The following is a 19954-nucleotide window of genomic DNA, read 5'->3' on the forward strand; positions in this document are numbered from 1 at the left end:
GTTCAACCAGCCAATAAAAAGCCGTGGAACCCATATTTTATATGCACTAACTGGATATACGAATAAGCCTATGCAACAATTGATAATCAACCTTCAAAGAGGTGCAACAGAGGGGCTTCTCTCCCTCTTAATTTCATCCAATAATTATCCAATATGAATTTCGGTGCAAGTCCATCGTCAGGGCTAAGAACGGGTAACACTTCGGATCCAAGCCCGAACTTGTCTGGTTTCAATTTCCCCGGATTTCCCTAGACGATCTATAACTTAGCTTCCTAGAATATTTGTGACCGCTTTACCATAGTACTCCTCTAACTATATATTATACTATCCATTCTTATCTATCGCTCTTATATACGAGAGGCAGAGACCTGAACATTTTCTACCTCTTCAGATATCAGATATACTACTATTTGAAGCTAGGCTGCCTATTTGCTTATAATACCGTGCTGCGTGTGCTTCATAGGTCGAAATCGCAGCCCAAAAAGGGGGAGGGGAGAACTAACAAGCTTCAAGCCTTGGAAGCTATCCTACCTACGAGTCTCCCTACCCACCAACGACGACAACCGACCTACCAAGCAGCCACAACATGCCGCTCCCATCCCTATCGACCCTCGGCATCCTTGCCGTCATCCTTCCGCTACTATACATATACACGGCATCAGTATCGCAGACACGCCTACCGATGCTGCGCGGCAAGCGCATCTGCCTGCTGATCGCTCACCCGGACGACGAAGCCATGTTTTTCGCCCCCACCGTCCTAGCCCTCACCCGCCCCGAACACGGCAACCACCTCAAGATCCTATGCCTAAGCTCCGGCAACGCCGACGGCCTCGGCGAGACACGCAAGAAGGAACTCGTCAAGAGCGGCATGTTGCTAGGTCTCGCCCGCGAGGACGATGTCCTAGTCTACGATAGCCCGTGAGGCTACCCGTCCTACACATACTGAATATAGTTACCAAAGCTAACACGCTGCCCCCCAGTGACTTCCCCGACTCCATGACCACAACCTGGGAATCCTCCAAAATCTCCGCCCTCCTAAGCAGCGCCTTCGCGCCCCGCCTAGCCACGCAAAAGTCCTCCCCCGAGAACCTAACCGCCCCAAGCGCTACCATCGACGCCATCGTAACATTCGATTCCCGCGGCGTATCCTCGCACCCGAACCACATATCCCTATACCACGGCGCGCGCGCCTTCATCTCCTCGCTAACCCGGAGCAAGCCCGGCTGGGCATCGCCCGTAGACCTATACACGTTAACTAGCGTGGGCTTTCTGCGCAAGTACACCGGGTTCCTAGATATTTTCGCGACTGTCATGTCGCTCGCGTTTGCCGGGCCTGGCGGTGTTAATAAGAAGAGCGACAAGGGTAACCCGGGTGCTCTGGTTAGCGTGAGCGCGCTGGCCGGTGGTCGGGAGAGCTACGGGACGGCGCGCCGGGCTATGACGGAGGCGCATAAGAGCCAGATGGTCTGGTTCCGGTGGGGTTGGATCGCGCTGAGCCGGTACATGTACATAAATGACCTGAGATTAGAGAAGGTCAAATCGTAACCATCCTCGATATTGTCTCTATATTGTTACGAATAATTATCATATGTGAAAATAACAAGCATCGATCTCACACTACGAGCCATGTTTCACAACGAAGCGAAGAATATGTCTTTGTAGATCACGCATGTTCAAAACCGTGCCAGAAGGGCCCAAGGGGTTGTATATATATATGCTACCGCCGCTACTAGGGTATAGCAAAAACAGCGGTGGTTTATATACGAAATAAACATGTTGTGGGTATAATAATACAGATACAAACAAACGGCTGCTTTTAAAAAAAGTCCTCATCATCATCATAAGTATCCACCTCTATCGGCTCCGGAAACTCGCCACGCGACTCGCCGGGCTCGCCGGTCTCGTCGGTCTCATCGATCTCATCGATCTCATCGGTCTCGTTGGACTCGCTGGACTCGCTGGACTCGATTTCAGCCATCGATTCCTCCGATTCCTCCACTGCTTCTTTGATAGCCGTCTTGTCCCAGGATTTCGGCGGCCCCGCCCGGGACGTGGTCGTGAGGAGAGTCTCGAGGGTAAAGCGAGATATCGGCTTTCGGCCCGCCAAAGTCTGTCGAGATCTGGTGGCGTATTTCGTCGTCTTCGTGGTTAGGTGCAAGACCTCGCCTATCTTACTCTTCACATGTATGGTGATGGGAATACTTTCGACAGGGACTAAACGCTGCGGTTCCCGGATAGGGTCGAAGAGAGAGACGTATCCGTCAGACGTGCGATAAAAGGCCGGGTTTGGGATAAAAGTCTTGAACTCGTCAATGAAATTCGGGACGGCCACAGTCACAAGCGGGTTCGTAGGGTTGAAGGCTTGTACGTTGGTAAGGAACTGCCGACACCATGTTTGGATGCTATACCGCATAGTCGCCTTCTTAAACCGAGCCCGTTGGTACCGATGCACTGTCTCGCTAAGACGCACCCCATTATCGTTAATCATTTGGGAGTACTCAATTACCGCGTCTTCGTACTCTCGACATTGAATGTGGTATAAATCAATTGCCTCCCTCATGTATGGCATGAATCTGCTGAACTGATTTCGCGCTATAAGATTCCGAATGAGTATATTGTAGTGCTCGAAGCTGGGTTGTACGTAATACGGCTCAGACACCATCATATCCCAGATGAATTCTACTATTTGTGTGTTCGGTACTTTGGAAAACATTTTGGCTATCTTCCATCCCCCAGACAGCGGTACGGAGCCCATAATGTAGGCCCACTCCATGAGGTCTTTCCATATATACGCAGGGATATGAATTCGAAAGGTCTTCGATAGGTGTAGGACCAGCTGTAAGGCAAGGGGGATCTCTGCGTTTGAACCATATGTCTCCACGATAGCTTCCATGAGAAGCGCAGTAGGTCTCACACGGTTGGGGCCTTGGTTTATGTCAGTCGCCATGTTGTGGACTATCTTACCTATCCTAATGCCGAAATGACGATCTAATATATTAGCACTAATAAACCGCAAAGACCCAGCCCGTCCAAAGGCAATCATCAAAGCACATGCTAAAGATTCAGTCATGTAGGTGCCACGACTATGAATCCAGATGTAAAGTCTCATAGCCGCGTTGTCTTTCCTCATCATCCGTATCAAGTCTTCGGCATGCTTGGCGTCCTTGTTGAGCCCAAAAAACAGCTTCTTGCGTCGGGTACGGTATCTAAGGTAATCCATCTTTCGAATCTGTGCCCAGTGGAGGAGAAATTTAGAGTTATGTAAACTTCGGCTAGTGACCATCCTTCTGGTTTTATCGTAGCCTGTATATAAAGGGTTTGTGAGGAAGCGTGCGGAAACAAACTCGGCGTATATCGCACTCTGCCTCCAACTCGTAGTCTGGGTGCGGACCATCTCATTCCATACCCATTTTACTCCCGTAGGGTCTGAAGCAGCACCTGCACACCTAACTAGGTAGATGTACTCCTCCAACTGTAGAACACCACCTGAGGCTTTCAATGCAGACAGGAGAACTAGCATATGGCGTAGTAGCTGCGAATATAAATTCCGTACTCCCCAAATGTCAATAGTGGCTGATAAATTTAGCATCTGGTACGCTCCAGCAGATATGTGTGTCTGATTAGTTGGATCGGCATCCCTAGCAACAACAAATGGGTCCAGGGCCCGGAGGAGCTCCGTGAATGTGGTTCGAGGAAGCGAAGAAACGGCCGCGTGAAGCTCAGCTTCTTCCATGGATGTTATTTGTTGAAGATAGATGAGTAGTCTCCGGGTATCCTTCTGTCGCAGTGCCTCGAGAGCTCTTTTGAACGGGCCAGGTAAGGTTACAAGAGGAGTTTGATCACTGGAAACGGAACCACCATGGACAGCTTTAGTTTGTGTTTTTGGTTCAGTGTAGTTGAGAAGGTCACTGAAGAATTTGAAGTCCTCGCTTGAAACGGCACTGGAGGAATGGACTGCCGTTGCAAGACCACGTGTAGGGTTGTGTATACTCTTATGCATATTCTTACATGGCAAAGTACTGTCGGTATCTATACGGGAGAATAATCCAGAGGATCGACTTTGATGGGGGTTAATAAACTTCGAGTAAGCTCCTTTAAAGGGTGTATAAGAGAAGACTCGATGCCGGCCGAACGACACCGTCAAAGTGGTGGGGGGCATTATGAGAGCTATTAAGTACTATCATGACCGGTGCGAACAGGCTACTGACTCAGGAGAGCCAGACAGATAGATGGTATACTAGACGTGATTTGCGGGGAACTTTGATAGTTGAAGCTGTGTTGGTTTGGACTCTGGCCCAGTTATGGAATTATAAACTAAGTGGAGTTGTGGATACAGTGGAGTACTTCCCCGTAAACTCTAATTTAGTGTGACAGTAGTGAATATGGAGAACTACACTAACAGCAAAAATATTTGTTAGTGATTTTACAGTGGTCATAGCTTCTACAGATATAAGTACCCAGGTATTTGTGGCTGTTGGAAAATTAGGTAAGCCTTTTTTTTATGGGTTTGCCAAGCCCATACCTCTCTTTCACTAGCAATTATTGAATTGTTGCACCAAGTTTCTACAAAGCTGCGAACTTCGAATCGAATCATCTAATCTTCGTATACCGCATCCTTCACCTCCACGCCAGTCCAATCCCGACTTCAACGCTATATCTTCAACAATTCAACACCCGTACAGGACATATTGACCTATATTTGACGTAATCTTATAATAATAATGGCTGGTGGTGAAGAGGGCCCCGCTGGCGGTTCAGTATCTGAGCCTCTCGATCTTGTGCGCCTCCTTCTCGATGAGGTTGTATTTGTGAAGTTGCGCGGCGATCGTGAATTGAAAGGACGCCTTCATGTACGTGAAGCATATCGGCCCATGCCAACTCTTCCCTGTTTAGCTAACCAGGTATATCTAAGGCCTATGACAGTCATATGAATTTAGTCTTAGGTGACGTCGTGGAAACCATCTATACGGTAGACGAAGATGACGACGATGAGGAAATTAGAGTAAGCACTCTCTAATATGTTTTAGGATATCCTACTAACCCACCATTCAGACGACAACTAAGAAGTCCGAGATGCTGTTTGTGCGAGGTCCGTCTTTACCTTTTTTTTCTTAACTTATCCCTATCTAATACCTAGGTCTAGGGGATAGTGTCGTCCTTGTCTCCCCTCAGAACTCCTCATGAGTGCTCACCGCTAGGGTGTGCCAAATCATGTTAAGAGCTTCCGTCACATCAAGGTCCATATTCATGACCAGCCAAGGACTTAAGCCTGAGTCCAAAACACGGAATTCGGTCTAGGAGCAGGTGGAGTTACTTGTTGAAGTAAATAGGAGCCGGTTCAAGGGAGACTTCAGAGGAGTTCAGACTATCTCAAGATGAAGAGATACTTAAACCAGCACAGGTATCACCAATATCCACATACGCGGCCTATCAAGATATGATAGCCCCAGGTTTCCGATCATTGCAGTTCCAACATCGTCCGTACTGCCGTTAGTTACATCCGTCCAATACAAGATCTTGTTTTGCGAAGCCAGCTGTGTATAGCTATTATGCACCTTTATTTCCATTTAAGCCTGGTTATGCTATATTCTCAGGTCTTCCCTACAACCATCTCCTAAAAGCCATCTAACAGGCGATTAATATTAGTCCCTAATAAAATAAATAGATAGGGTTGATAACTTGTTATATCAAATCCTATAGCTTCTCTATATAAGCGTAGGTGTTAGCACAGACACCCTCCTTTATATTAATTAGGTGGCCGTAGATAAAATACGTGTTCAACTACAGGAAAAATAGATAATAATGGCGGCTGTATAATAATATTACTGTAGGTACCTGATATATTTGAAGGGTTGCTAGGCAGCCGCACTGGCAATGTGGAAGGCAGGTTGCTTATAATATACATTAGGAGCTCTCACCATCACCTCCTGATCCGAGGCCCACTGGTCGAATGGTCACGACGCAGCAGTCAAGGAAATGACGGCGTAGAAAAATCTCTTGGGGTTTTTCGTAGTTCTCGGATTCGAACCTATGTCATGGCGGCAAAAAGATCAATTTGTTCTGGACAATTGAATAGGTTCCCTCCTTAGAACAAGCTTTTTTTTCTTTTCAAAATCTTAGAGGGTCAAAAATAACCTTGGAACCCTCTCCTTTCATTGCAATTCATGTTGCGATAATAATAACAATTCATATAATTTGGGTAAAGGACTGTTCAGCTTCAACAAGTACCCAAGAAACCCAATCCTAACCAATTTGTAAGTTAACAAGACCGGATATGTAAGCTTGTATGTCTCCATAAATAAATAAAAATCAAACATCATCAACTAGTAGTTAGTGTATATGTAAATGCTTAACTGGTTGGAATCAAAAGTAATGATAGTTGGTAAAATAGTCTTCTAGGCCGGCATGGCTTTATAGAGCGTATCTAAAGCCCTTATTATCCAACTCGGTAACATCCTTCATTCCTTGTTCAATAGCTTGTTTCTCTTGTTCCTCTGAAAATCCGGGGCCCTCTAAGGCAGCTTCGCGATCCCGTTTCCTATTTACCGACCACATATATATATACAGTATGATGACCATTACTGTTTTCACAGAATAGCCGATGAGAATCCTAGCACAAGGTTTAGTCTTTAATACAGAGCCCTGATCATAGACGACTCACGCAATGTACGCTGAGGTATAGAACGGTGCCTCCGTGTCGATAAAAGTTTGCGGCCCTATTATGTTCCCAACACAATAGCCCACGAACAGGAAAGCTCCCGTGAGCTGTTTCTTAGTATATCCGGCCACGTTGCTACTTACCATCGTCAAGCTCAAACTAAAACCTACAGATTGGAATGAGCATAGCCAGAGCGCAACCAGTCGACCCCATCTGTTCTGTGTGCCGTCAGGACCAACCGGTAATCCGACAAGAGCTGCACCACAGCCAACGCAGATCAAGTTTCCCACTAGCATTACCACGCAGCGCATATTTGGAAATCGAGAGCTAATCCAACCAGATAGGAGAAGGGAAAAGACTTGCACTAAATTCCCCGGGATTTGCAAGTACTGCGTCTGGAGCACATCAAAGCCAAATGTCCCCAGAATTATGGACGTGAACTGGATTATATGTTAGCATTGCTTACTATATACCGGCGAGAAAAGACGGGTACGATACGCTTGACTGAGCAGCATTTGGAATCTGCGCTGCGATGGCCATAACAAATAAAATCCATGTCTTTGGATCCAGGAGACACTGCCACATTTGATAGGGGTTGAAATGATGGTTCTTCACACCTTGTCTGTTCTTAGCTACTCGCTCAACTGCGATAACTCTTTGCCTTTCGTTCAGGAACCGCGCTGTTGACGGAATATCAGGCATGATGATCAGGAAGATAATACCCCAAGCCAAGCTTATAGAACCGAACACAAGGAAGATGTACATCCACGGAGGCAGGCCAGATGTGATATGGCCAATCTAACATGCGTTAGTGCTAGTATGAGTACCCGAAATCATACTCTTCGGAGTAAGAAAGGAGGAGAAACAACAGATATGTGCAATTATATAAGAACGGATGAAGTTATAACATACTACATGCGTGTTAGAAGATATTCAATTCAACCTCAGTTCGATAGGATGTCGAGCTTACCAGCATAGCCAAGTAGACCGCCACAAATCCCAGCTATCCCATTCATACTGTAGTAAGTTGTCAATCGCATAGGCTGCTCATCCTGTCTCCACCACATTGAAAGGACGAGCACAAAGCCCGGATTCACTACTGCCTCGAAGCATCCGAGCAAGAAGCGGTTCACTGCTATCCCGGCGAAATTATTGCATGCCGGGGTAACAATGGTGAGCATACCCCAAACTAAGACTCCGTCAGTCCAGCTATAGAGACATGATGGCAAGGGATTCAATAACCTAGAATGCTGCTACCGATGAACTTCCCGGCTGGAAGCCTTTGCAAGAGATAGCCAGCTGGCCATTGTGCTACCAAGTATCCTAAAAGTAGACAATTGATTAGTCGTCGCAATGACTGTTTACCTCGAAAGCTCATACCGAAGTAAAATATAGACAAGGACCACGAATAATCCTGCCCATGGAGATTCGTCCCTTGTCTAAACCCAAAGACACTTGCAAAGTTGACGCTTGACTTATCAAGGTATTGAAGCAAGTAAGTTCCCATCAGAAGTGGTAAAATATGCCAGTCGATTTTTCGTAGCACCTGACGTTCTTCGTGAGGATCGAGGTCGACGGCATCTTGTCTTTGATAGAGATCGTATGCATCGTCGAGATCTCTAGAGGACGCCGCTGATTTTCCTTCTAGCTGAATAGGAGTCGGGTTAGAAACGCTCACAGGATTATTCGAGGTAGCCTCGACTGTCAATTTCTTCTCATCCATGTTCCTCTAGTACTGGCTAACATGCTAAGGTAGTAAGCAGGTCATGGATGCATTTTATTTAGAGATGATATTCCCCGCCCCTCATTACCACCTAGAAGCCCCTTCCAAAGCAGCGGTTTGATAAGACTTAACTACACATAGATCTACAATGCTACCTTATGATTATTACGCATAATATACTAAGCCTTAATTAGGTAGAATCGATTTTGGGTAGTTAAACCTAGCACACAAGTAAGAGTATATATCAATGCGGGGAAGGTTAGGATTTAGATAACTAGGATCGTGAAGGCCGGGATCTGATAGAATAGAAGTAGGGTTGTTGCGTTGATGGTATTCTGCGTAGATATCAGGAGTAAAGGGGACAATATATGTTATGTAGATCAGCGTAATCCGCATTTAGGGTTTATATCCTCGAGCGGGAGGAGTTATACTACTTATACTACTTATAACTACCACTTAGCCTATAAGTTCTGGAATAACTGATCTATATCCATCATATTCTGAGTGACCAATACTAACACCGCTCACAATTCGACTGGACTCGATTGTTTAGGGTAAGGAGCTTTAACGAATATAAAGTTGAGAATGTCTTGTAGAACCTTAACTTATTAGATTCAATGAATTGAAGTCATAGATTGGTGTACCTGGGTACCTGGGTACCCACGCAACCACGAAAGCTAGGTATGTACCTATGTACATAGACCCCCACTATGTACGTACCGGGAGCTAAAAGCTAGTACCACTTTTCACCAAAAGGCAACCCCAGAAAAAGATATCAAAGGGAAATTCTCGTATCAAGACAAGCCCACTACAAACTCCAAGTGTAGGCACGAGTCGCAAGATGCCTCCACGAATACCCCTCGGGCTAACAGCTCAGTGCTGCAAGATATCGACTGAGCGGACGAGTAATCCATCGCTCGTAGGATTGTTCAATGCGCTCTCCATTCAGTCTCGTAGCGCCTCCATTCTTGCAAATCTATCCGACAACCCAGGTGCCTATCAGAAACGTATTCGTGTTGGTCGCGGTCCCTCTTCGGGAAAGGGCAAAACGTCTGGAAGGGGTCATAAGGGTCAAAAGCAGCATGGAAAGGTCAAGCCGTGGTTCCAGGGTGGTCAAACACCTTTGGTCGTTCAGAGGGGAAAGCTTGGATTCGTGAACCTGTATGGCTGGATAGCCTTGCTTCCCTCTTTTAATTGGATCCGGAAACTAACTACTGGATAGACAAGCGCCTGTCATGTCTGAAGTCAACCTCAACAAGCTGCAAGATTGGATCGACGCCGGTCGTATCGATGCCACGAAGCAGATCACGCCGAAAGAGTTAATAGAATCTAACCTTGTTGGAACGATCAAGGACGGAATCAAGTTATTAGCAAGGGGGGCAGATATGCTGAAGCAGCCGATCGATATCGTCGTTTCTCGTGCGTCAGCAGCGGCCATTGATGCAGTAGAGAAAGCAGGAGGAAAGATCATGACACGATACTATACCAAGCATGCTATAACACGGCTGGTGCAGGGCAAGAGTTTTCACACTGACAAGCCCTTACCTACCGGCCCAGAGCATGTACAGCCGGTCCTGGAGGAGGTCCGCAAGAAGGGGTTTTCCTACAGACTGCCGGACCCGACGGCTCGTTGGGATATCGAATATTACCGTGACCCTGCGCACCGGGGATATCTGAGCCACACATTGAAGCCTGGCGAGTCGCCAAGTTTGTACTTCAGGGTGCCGCCGGCGAAGATTCTCAAGCGGCAGAAGAAGGAGAAGGGAACTACACAGGAAGACACGAAACTGTGGGACAAGCTATAAGAGTATCCTCGTCAAATCTACCATATTGTGTATCACGCCTGCAGGTATATACCTATTACCGAAAACATCTACGGATCTACCTATTTGTTATGCCAAACCATCTGAATGGAGATATAATGTGTCTTCAGTTTGGTGGTTGCCACAAGGGGTCGCTTTGAGTCTTTGAAGTGTTGAATCTTAGTACTGGCATTATCAATACTTGCATAAGTACATAAACGATAAAGTAAAAGTTTCAATTGCTTTAAGGTGCTTGGATAGGTACATATGTACCCTATTCATTACCTACATAATGCAGGTGAATCGTAAATCACTGTATATACATAGGCGACTAGACACAAAATGTACATGTATTAAATGCATTAATATCTGCAATTGGCGCTCTTGCAGATGTACCTACATATAAGTATGCATGGCTGAACCAAGTCCGGTGCAATTGATGTATGTACATATGCATATTCAGCTCCGCACTTGCCAACGCCGATCCATTGTGTCCCACCTTGTCCCACCTTGTCCCACCTGTACCTTCCCTGGCGTTTCAGCACAGGCATACCCATATAGCTGTGGTCAAGCTCTCGCAAGTCATGGAAGGCAGCACGGGCGTGTATACAGTATGATACAGTTGATACTTCTTGTTCAGCTTTTTGTGACACTCAATCTCCAAACCTTTCCCTCTTCCCTATACTTTTGAGTACGTGCATAGTCCCTGCGTCTTCATCCGTATTTTCTAGCTTTGTCCCTTGCATTACATTCTTAATCAACTGCATGGTTTGTTCAGCCTAGCCTTAGTTATTACACCTCTATTACGACATTCCGGTCCTTCCACACGAGCTCACCACCGTTGTCGACTCTGCCGATCACCTTACCTTTGATTCTAGACAGGAACAAAAATCGCTTGTCAAACCGGGACCATGTCTCTCTTTGGCACCACCCCTCCAAACGAAACCTTGTCCTCCGGTAATCCAAGCATGGCGCGATCTCGAACGTCCTTATTCGACGATGATGGTCCTATGACTCGGTCGACTTCGGATACCCTCTTCAATGATGATGAATTTGGCAGCGGTAGAGCTTCGCCGTGGGATATGCCGACCCCTAGGAAACAACAATCGCGTGCCGACCTTCTTCGGAGACTCCTTGACGGCGTCGATGTACCAGATAGCTATATGGATGCATTCGATAAGGCTGTACAAGAGGATGGAAGCGCCGGCAAGGTCACGTCGCCAGGCGTCACTAAGACGCTTGCCGCAGCTAAGTTAGGTGCCGACGACCAAGCGCAAATAATGAGGATACTCGCGCCGGGTGGTAGCCTTGATACGATGGGTCGCAATGAGTTTAACGTGCTAATGGCTCTTATCGGCCTTGCGCAAGAAGGTGAATCTATAAGTTTGGATGGTGTTGATGAGCGAAGACGTAGTAAGTATTTCACATAACGTTTTTATTTATTTTTCTTTTACTTTCTGTTTCCCCTTAGAAATCAACTTGATATATTTGTCGCCGTGTTTCCGTTCATTTGGCGAATCGCATTTGGCGTCCAATGGGCTAGCCGGTTTTATCGTATCATCGCTGCTGCGCTGCGCTGCCCTGTGCATCATCTTGCGGGGATATTTACGTTATTCGCCGAGAAATTACATCCTACTAAATCACAATACCAACCTATTGCAGACTTGCCGCAAGCCCGATTATCATCAACGTTGGCCAAGAAATCCATCATTCTAGATACTGCAGAACTTGCAGCAAAACCACCGCAGCAGCCCGAAAATCTACCTATCCCCTTCGGTTCGCAATCCCGAGGAAGAAAATCATCTATGGACGGTCCCGACGACGACCCGTGGAGTTCAGCCGATGTCCACAAACACCATAATCACGGAGAGTCGCCCAAGACTAACGGTGCTAACCATGCTAATCTGCTGAACGGTAATGGTTACGGAAATTCTGATGCCCCTGATATGCACTCTCGCACGACCTCCAACTTTACCACTTCTACAATGGCTTCAGCCGGTGGCGCTGGCTCTCAATCTGCTGGCGGCTCCGTATCTTCGCATCCTGCTGGCTGGGGATATTTTGACGGAAACAACGCAGGAAGCCTCGGCGAAGCATCTTCACATAGCCCGACAAGTCCTTTTGGAGTTCCGGGTGACAGAGAAGGTCGCGATCCGGGTCCTAACGCAACCATTGGCCATTCTAGGACCATTAGTGGTGGTCGGTCTGGCATTGCGGTTGAGGAGAACATCACGGTTTCGCTGATGCCGGAAAAAGAAGGCGTATTCTTATTCCAACACCACAATTACGAAGTTACGAGTTCGCGACGTAGCAGCAAGGTTATTCGCAGATATAGCGATTTCGTATGGCTACTCGATTGCTTGCACAAAAGATATCCATTTCGAGCATTGCCTCTACTTCCACCAAAGAGAGTTGCAGTCAATGGCAATCACCTTTCCAACGACGGCGCATTTATCGAGAAGCGAAGACGCGGCCTAGCTAGGTTCCTGAACACACTAGTCCGACATCCTATCTTAGGCCAGGAACAACTTGTTATAATGTTCTTGACTGTCCCAACGGTATGAGCCGAACGAAACAAGCGTTATTACATTCAAAGCTAACGAGCCGTAGGAACTTACGGTATGGCGCAAACAAGCGGCAATCTCGGTGGTTGATGAATTCATTGGCCGGCCGCTACCGCCTGGCCTTGAAGAATCCCTGCCGCCCTCGCTGGAGGAGCTTTTCGAGCGCACTAGACAGGGTGTTAAACGGTCTGCCGAATTGTACATCTCGACTTGTAACATCATGGACCGTCTTGTGAAGCGGAGCGAGGGTGTAGCAGCTGATCACGCTCGCTTGGCTATGTCTCTTACATCCCTCACCGAAGCGAGCTCGGACACATACGCTACTGATACTAACGACGTACCTCTTCTGAATGACGGTCTAGTCGCTATGAGCCGACACTTGCAAACGACCCAAAGCTTAATGGAGGATGAAAGCAAGGCATGGGATGCAGGTGTGTTAGAGGACCTGAAGAGGCAGCGCGACGCACTCGTCAGTATTAGGGACCTATTCGACCGAAGGGAAAGGCTAGACAAAGACAACATCCCGTATTTAGAACGGAGGATCCATAATAATGAGACGAAGCTCGCGGGCTTACGAACTAGGCTAGATGTCAAGCCAGGAGATATTGAGAAAGTGGTTGAAGCTATTATAAAGGTTTGTACCTGCTTAGCATTCGTCGCCGGCACGCCAAGTTGCTAACACTTAATACAGGTCAAAGAATCTATCGTCAACCAGCACAACCGTTCTATATTTGTGAAAGAGTGCCTGCGTGACGAACTTGTCTATTTTCAGCAGACACAGTTCCACGTCAGCCGATGGAACCAAGACTGGGCACAGGAGCGTGTCAAGTATTCAGAGATGCTGGCTGACAATTGGCGTCGTCTGCTCGACGAGCTCGAGGGTATGCCCCTTGGCGACTAGAGGAAGGGCAAGGCTACTATTAAAGTAGAGATCGGAGTGGAGGAACCAGTGGAGCAGCAACAAGATATCGACGAGTAGTAGTTGCATCTTGAGGCTGAGATATTAATGGTTGCATAATGCTAGACTGCATACCTTTGGGCTTGTGCTGGTGGAGTGTATTGCCCCTTATTGGAGTTGGTGAGATAGCATGCTGTACTCGTTTTTCTTTCTAGTTTTTGCAAGGGGACGGAGCATATCGAGGAGGGAGTCGCAGTTATCACACGATACCCTTCTTTAGTTTCCATTACATATTAGTTATTAGTAATTCGTCTGTATGGAAACCGCCTGCATTGTCCATCTAACTCGGTTGGTGTGGTTGGCACGAGTTGAAGATCTGGTGAGGTGAGAATGGAAATAATACCCGGTGGAGACTGAGGCTGGTGGTGACTTGGTACAATACGTGATGAGTGAATTATTAATTACATGTACCCGTAGATCCACTCTTTGTCCGGCCACTACCTAAAGATACATGGTATTTACGCATACATGCACGTCAAGTTGATTTAGGTAGGTGATGACCTAGTGATGCCCAAAGTGCCTACCTACCACCTAAGGTTAGGTGTCTTCGTTGCTTCCATCTTTATATGGTAGTACGTACCCAGCCTAAGACGTGCAGGTAACCCCACCATGAATAACCCAAATACCTACGCCAACAACTCAGAGACCTTTCAGTTTCAACTGCGCATCTATTGTTTCCGTACTCTCCCATCCGCTCTCTAGACCGACCAACACCGACCAACACAATCAGACAGGACTCGAGTCTAAGATAAAAACAGTCCTTTTAATATATGTCCTTGTCAAAATATCATTTTGGTACTTACGCATCCGATTACTCTTATTTACACTCCCCGCCGCGTGTTATATCACCCCTCCTCCGCATTCCAACCGCCGAAGCTTCCCCCCACTACTCAGCTATTTGGTACCAACAAAGCGGTCGCGACGTGCGCTTTTATATGCGGAACAAACGACCGACGTACTGTAGCCAGATATATCCCTCTCTCTAGTATCGAGGGACAAAGCTCCGAGGGACTAAGCTCCGAGTTCGAGTCCGAGTCGACTAGATCATCTACCAATATACCCGTCGTCTCCCCAGGAATCACCTATTGATAGGTGATACAAGTCGTCGCGATGCCACCGCTATCCTCCGCACAGAAAGCGGCGGTAGCTAGTTTCGTGTCGATAACCGGGGCTCCGGACAAGATCGCCAGTAGAGTATGTTTTATCTCTATTTCTTTGCCTGTGCCTCTTCGATAGCTCTATATACGTGGTGATCATGGCGGCAGAATCACTCCGTCTCACTCCTTCGTTGTCGCCCAAACTCCCACTAATATATTCGTTCTCGGGGTGGTGTCGTGCTAACTGATCTTCCTCCATAGTACCTCAAAAACACGGGATACAAGTTGAACGAGGCCATTGATGCGTAAGTAGCTTTCATATTCGTACCGTTCCTTTTTCTTATATGTCCTATACGAGTTACTTAATATTCTCTGGCACCCTGGGTGTACCGTCGGCGTTTTGCGTATATTCTTCATGGGACGGCAGCAAGTTCGTGATGCTGTAGCACCGACTGTGGAAAGCAACCGAAATCCGGTCTCACAACTTCTTGTGCGTCCGATCGGAATTTGCGTCGCGATTTGCGACGTTGCGGATAGCTCGTTGCTGGTTATCCCTCGATGACGTTGAAGTAATCTTGGTTGATCGGATCGCCATGCTGTCATATGCCATGTATAGTGTAGATCATGTCGAAACTATTTTTGTTTTGCCTTACATTTTTTATCTGCCAAGCCTGTATTTGTCCATCTGCTAGTCGCACATCTCGTAAACCTCTCTTGGGCATATATGATACTTATTCCGAATTCATTCTTACTAATTATTTTATCTCCAGGTTCTTCCAGGGGAATGCCAGCACATCAACTACGACCAAGGAATCACAACTTACGAAGCTGTTTGACAGCCTCAGGAGTGCGCCTAGCTATGCACGTTTAGGAGATGAGCCTGCTAACGAGAGACAGATACTGAGGAGGACCCGAAAGATGCACTCGGTGCAGATTCATCCATGGCCTATCTGACTTCTATCGGCGTCGATCTTGAAGGGGCGTCACTCTTTCTTGCTATGGAACTCATCCAAGCTCCTACCATAGGCGAAATCACACGAATAGGCTTCGTAAATGGCTGGAAAGCCAACGCGGCGTAAGTCTTCACATATAATTCCTTAAGCAGATCCATATCTACGAACCGTCTCATAGATTGCATACCACCGATGAGCGACGTATTTATGCAGTTTGTTATGGACTTGTCTGTAATTCAATCAAATGGATTCAATGATATATATATATATATATACTGGTTAGCAATGGGAAACTAACTGATAAAAGGGCTGAGGCCAAGATCGAAGGCCAGAAGCAATACTTCAAGCGCCTCGCCGACTCACTAAGCAAGGATCGAGACTTATTTCGTAAGGTCTACCGGTACGCTTTCGTCGTCGGTCGAGAAGGAGACCAACGGGCGCTCTCGCTAGACAACGCGATCTTGTACTGGGAGCTGCTCTTCAAGAAGCCGGGCATGCTGTGGATTGGGGAGACTACGGGCACCGATTGGTTAGCTGAGTGGATTGCGTTTCTGCGAGAGAATTGGACACGGTCGGTTAGCCGTGATATGTGGAATCAGACTTTCGAATTCGCACTGAAGAGCATGGCGGACGAAGCACTGAGCTTCTGGAGCGAGGATGGAGCTTGGCCGGGTGTTGTTGACGACTTTGTGGCCTGGTACAAACGCAAGTCGTCGGAGATGGACGTTGATGCTTGATCAATTGTTCCTGAACTAGTCGAGGAGGTAGCCAACTCGGTATTCATGCTATAGAACGAATATTGACGCGGGATAGTAGGGAAGGGTATCGGGGTGCGAATATTTGTGAAGACGCATCGAGAAGCGAGACGATATAGGAGAGATCATCACAGCGCTATGGCACAAGGGAATTAGCTTTGCTTTGCTTTGCTTGGTTGCATTAAATCGGCATCACCCTCGGTCACCTAGCGAGACACGCTAGGGAAAGGGAGGGTTCAATAAATAATTAAGATACCTATTATGGACATTCTCAAGGGATGTTAAAGCGTAGTACTGTCTTGTAGAGCTTTCTCTTCAGTGGCATACTATTTTTCCGACAGTATGACCGCCAGCTGACGGTTGCAAATATCTAGATATGCACGTGTGAAAAGCTATTGCGTTGCCTTTTACATGTCTGTATTTATGCTCCTAGTATGTATAGGTATATATAGGTATATATAGGTATATGTATATATATATATATACCTTGTATGTTCCTTATATCATGTCATATTCACACAGCAAGCAAGCGAATCCGCAGCCAGATCAACGGTTCATATCATCCAAGCCCCCTAACTTGCTATTTCCGGCTACCTGATTCATATAGGAGCCGCCTTTTACCACCGTTCTGATACTAGCCATTGCTCTCGCGCACATGGTTACGGGAAATGACTATATATCCTCCTCTAATACAGGAAGACAGAAGGCCGAGCAAAGCGAGTAGATGGATGTATTATACATATACAGCACCACTCACTCCCGTGCTCCGCAGTCAAACCCAAACCAGACTCCGAGACCTTAGCTTCTTCTCGTCTCGTCTCGTCTCATCTCTTCCTCTTCCTCTTCCTCTTCTTATCCCTCTCAGCTCACCCACGAGAGATAGCCTAGGTCGTCGACCACTCGGGCCCGCCGAAGCGGCTCATGGTGGTCAGTTTCCCGTCGCCCAGCTTTACGGAGGCGTGGCGGATCATGCGCGGGTCGAGGGCCAGCATGTTGCGCACGGCCTGCTGGGTGCCGACGCTGGCGTCGAAGCGCATGGCGAAGTAGTGGCCCGAGTGGTGGCGCATCTGGTGCACGCTGGTGGCCTTGGGCAGCAGGAAGACGCCCCAGTTGGCGATTCCGCGGATGACGCCTTTTTGTTGGAGGATCAGTTGGCCGGCTGTTAGGACGATTCTGTTGTTTGGGGGGGGTTTGCGGTTAGTGGTGGTTCGCTCGCTCGTGGATTTGTTGGAGGAGGGGGGTTGATGTGATGGTCTCAGGTCGAGGTTCGAGGTTGAAGGTTGGATATTTGAAGCTGATATGGCCGAATGCTAAGGAAAGGATGGGGGGAACTGGGACATACTCTTTTACCTCGGCGAGGTTGCCGGGTCGGACCTATTGCTTTGCGTCAGAATGTTATTTCCCTATATTAAATAGCAGCAGCGGATAGAAAGAGAGAACCCACGATTCCAATCAGCTCGTACAGCATCTTGTCGTCGGCTGCTTGCTCACGTGGAGCGCACAAGAATGTTATATTATTCGAATTTGACGGCAGAGTTGCGAGTTGCGAGTTGCGAGTTGCGAATCGCGATACACAACACAATCGATAGCGAATTTTAGTGGGGTGCGGATTAGCTGCGATAAGATGTTCCGGGATGACTAAGAATAAACTACACTAATATTACATAACTAACTGTGTAACTACAACCTTAGGTACATGTATGAATACCTACATGTAGACTTCAGTTTGTGGTATTAAGCTTTAAGCTATTAATTGCGTAAGCATAAGTTTAATATGCTGGGTAGGTGCAAGTGCTTCTAACATCCCATAGTTATATCAATCAAGTAGGTGCTACTTACCCATCACACCTTCATAACTTATAAGACTACACCCAAGTCGCACCAAATATCACCACTAACTCTCTTATCGAACCTGTAGTAGTATCCAACATCTACTACATTAGGTTAATTGTTCATTTCCCAAGTTTTTGTAAACACCGACAAAAACCCATAGCTATAATATTCATAGCAATGGATTTCCTAGACGAGCTTGAGTCGATGGCTCAGGTCGCTGTCCAACAGCAACAACTAGACGAGATAGATAGCGACGATATCAAGACATGACAGTCACTATTTGGTTACACACATGCCCAAGCTATCCAGAAAATCCAAGAGCACAGGGCCGGTTTGTCTCGTGTCCTCGTTACGGACTCTCATTGGGAGATTGTGCGCGCAGAGAAAGAGGCAGAAGGCTACAACAAGGAGGCCTACGAGCACTCCCATAGCCTCATGGCGTCCCTTACGTCCAACTCGAGTCCCTTAAAAGGCATCCGGAAAGTTAACCATCCGGATTTCTATGAGCAGCTAGTAACGCCGGCTCGAGAGATCGGAGAACATTGGAACTTAGACCCGAGGTTGAAACAGGAAGACAACCTTGAAAACTTGCATATCGATCATGGACAATGCCAGTTTTCAATGATTAAGCAGGAAGAGACTGTCAGGATTCTAGATGAGACATCTAGAACAAAGGACACGTTCAGTATATATAGACACAGACTCTCGTGACAGAGACGAGGTTACCATTGGAGCAAGAATCATCAAGTTATCATTAAGTTGACTATAATAATCGATACAATAAACTTGCCAGCATTGGTGATGATAAAACCGGTTTAATAAACATATGCATACATACATAACTCAAGTGTGTAGGTAGATATGCCTGTATGTATGTATGTATGTATGTATGTATGTATGTATGTATGTATGTATATACCTACATATGCAAGTGCATAGGTGCATAGGTAGGTGCATAGGTACATTAGGTACCTACATAGCAGAGCCCACTTCCTCCCGGCTTGGCCTGCGGTCGATGGAGCAGCGCAGGGATGAGCAAAGCGCAACACAATGCAGCACAGAAAATATGTTAATCAGGGTCGCCGGCCAGGCCGCGCCCATCGTTCATCCTTCATATGTATGTACATACTAATTTTTGGGGGCCGCGCCCGTCGCACCCCTTTTTCTCGCAAATGTTGCCACGAGGACGAGGACGAGGGTACATGGACGGATCTGCCGCTATTGTATGTATGTATGGCCTACATACATACATATATACATACATACATAGGTAGGTACCGCATCACATATTTCACAGGGATACAGGGATTGCCCACATTATACATGCCTATTGCCAGAACGTCGGGAACGTGTGGGGCTTTCTTTTTTGTTTTCTTACCGAATCCTCCTGCGTATTGCATCGTATTGCATCGTATTGCATCGCATCCTAATGCCACTCACTCACTATCCCTTACTTATATATCATGCACTTACAGATCCTTCACGGCTCGTCTCTTCGAATCAGCTTCGTTTATCAAGCAAACCAAACCACAAACCAAACCAAACCAAAAAAAAGCTATTTTTATATTAATGCTTTTTTTTTTTTGTACGTTCTCATTTTCACAAGTCGAG

At 46.9% G+C, this 19954-nt stretch overlaps 8 protein-coding genes across 8 annotated transcripts; 5 read left to right on the forward strand and 3 right to left on the reverse strand.

The window, feature by feature from the left end:
- The first annotated feature begins 151 nt into the window (after nucleotides 1-151).
- Nucleotides 152-1616, forward strand: F4813DRAFT_203568 (LmbE-like protein). The gene is made up of 2 exons (XM_049239581.1): nucleotides 152-918; nucleotides 981-1616. Exons 1-2 carry the CDS (start codon nucleotides 587-589, stop codon nucleotides 1543-1545), a joined length of 897 nt encoding a protein of 298 aa, XP_049096509.1. The 5' UTR covers nucleotides 152-586; the 3' UTR covers nucleotides 1546-1616.
- A 63-nt stretch (nucleotides 1617-1679) lies between these two features.
- Nucleotides 1680-4309, reverse strand: F4813DRAFT_370271 (uncharacterized protein). Its single transcript, XM_049244511.1, has one exon. It carries the CDS (start codon nucleotides 4157-4159, stop codon nucleotides 1817-1819), a length of 2343 nt encoding a protein of 780 aa, XP_049096510.1. The 5' UTR covers nucleotides 4160-4309; the 3' UTR covers nucleotides 1680-1816.
- Nucleotides 4310-4536: 227 nt separating this feature from the next.
- Nucleotides 4537-5730, forward strand: F4813DRAFT_370274 (like-Sm domain-containing protein). The gene is made up of 4 exons (XM_049244512.1): nucleotides 4537-4850; nucleotides 4913-5002; nucleotides 5053-5089; nucleotides 5144-5730. The coding sequence occupies exons 1-4, from the start codon at nucleotides 4722-4724 to the stop codon at nucleotides 5182-5184; spliced, it is 297 nt and encodes a 98-aa protein (XP_049096511.1). The 5' UTR covers nucleotides 4537-4721; the 3' UTR covers nucleotides 5185-5730.
- Nucleotides 5731-9010, reverse strand: F4813DRAFT_370277 (MFS general substrate transporter). The gene is made up of 7 exons (XM_049244513.1): nucleotides 8039-9010; nucleotides 7901-7981; nucleotides 7630-7847; nucleotides 7157-7456; nucleotides 6662-7098; nucleotides 5910-6610; nucleotides 5731-5828 (listed from the first exon to the last, which is right to left on the reverse strand). Exons 1-6 carry the CDS (start codon nucleotides 8379-8381, stop codon nucleotides 6412-6414), a joined length of 1578 nt encoding a protein of 525 aa, XP_049096512.1. The 5' UTR covers nucleotides 8382-9010; the 3' UTR covers nucleotides 5731-5828; nucleotides 5910-6411.
- Nucleotides 9011-9222: 212 nt separating this feature from the next.
- Nucleotides 9223-13648, forward strand: F4813DRAFT_382577 (uncharacterized protein; the record flags this gene model as incomplete). Its single annotated transcript, XM_049245824.1, has 7 exons — nucleotides 9223-9542; nucleotides 9604-10170; nucleotides 10315-10318; nucleotides 11062-11596; nucleotides 11846-12741; nucleotides 12794-13381; nucleotides 13439-13648. 7 exons carry the CDS (start codon nucleotides 9223-9225, stop codon nucleotides 13646-13648), a joined length of 3120 nt encoding a protein of 1039 aa, XP_049096513.1.
- Nucleotides 13649-14374: 726 nt separating this feature from the next.
- Nucleotides 14375-16890, forward strand: F4813DRAFT_203609 (DUF298-domain-containing protein). Its single transcript, XM_049239582.1, has 5 exons — nucleotides 14375-14899; nucleotides 15064-15107; nucleotides 15573-15649; nucleotides 15700-15877; nucleotides 16063-16890. Exons 1-5 carry the CDS (start codon nucleotides 14816-14818, stop codon nucleotides 16490-16492), a joined length of 813 nt encoding a protein of 270 aa, XP_049096514.1. The 5' UTR covers nucleotides 14375-14815; the 3' UTR covers nucleotides 16493-16890.
- A 20-nt stretch (nucleotides 16891-16910) lies between these two features.
- Nucleotides 16911-18079, reverse strand: F4813DRAFT_370288 (ribosomal protein S6). Its single transcript, XM_049244514.1, has 3 exons — nucleotides 17955-18079; nucleotides 17853-17884; nucleotides 16911-17683 (listed from the first exon to the last, which is right to left on the reverse strand). The coding sequence occupies exons 1-3, from the start codon at nucleotides 17976-17978 to the stop codon at nucleotides 17395-17397; spliced, it is 345 nt and encodes a 114-aa protein (XP_049096515.1). The 5' UTR covers nucleotides 17979-18079; the 3' UTR covers nucleotides 16911-17394.
- Nucleotides 18080-18344: 265 nt separating this feature from the next.
- F4813DRAFT_370289 (uncharacterized protein) lies at nucleotides 18345-19089 on the forward strand. The gene has a single exon (XM_049244515.1). The coding sequence runs from the start codon at nucleotides 18779-18781 to the stop codon at nucleotides 19052-19054; it is 276 nt and encodes a 91-aa protein (XP_049096516.1). The 5' UTR covers nucleotides 18345-18778; the 3' UTR covers nucleotides 19055-19089.
- Nucleotides 19090-19954: the final 865 nt, after the last annotated feature.

This window comes from Daldinia decipiens, assembly GCF_022478715.1.
Source record: "Daldinia decipiens strain CBS 113046 unplaced genomic scaffold F4813scaffold_36, whole genome shotgun sequence".
NCBI classification, from domain to species: domain Eukaryota; kingdom Fungi; phylum Ascomycota; class Sordariomycetes; order Xylariales; family Hypoxylaceae; genus Daldinia; species Daldinia decipiens.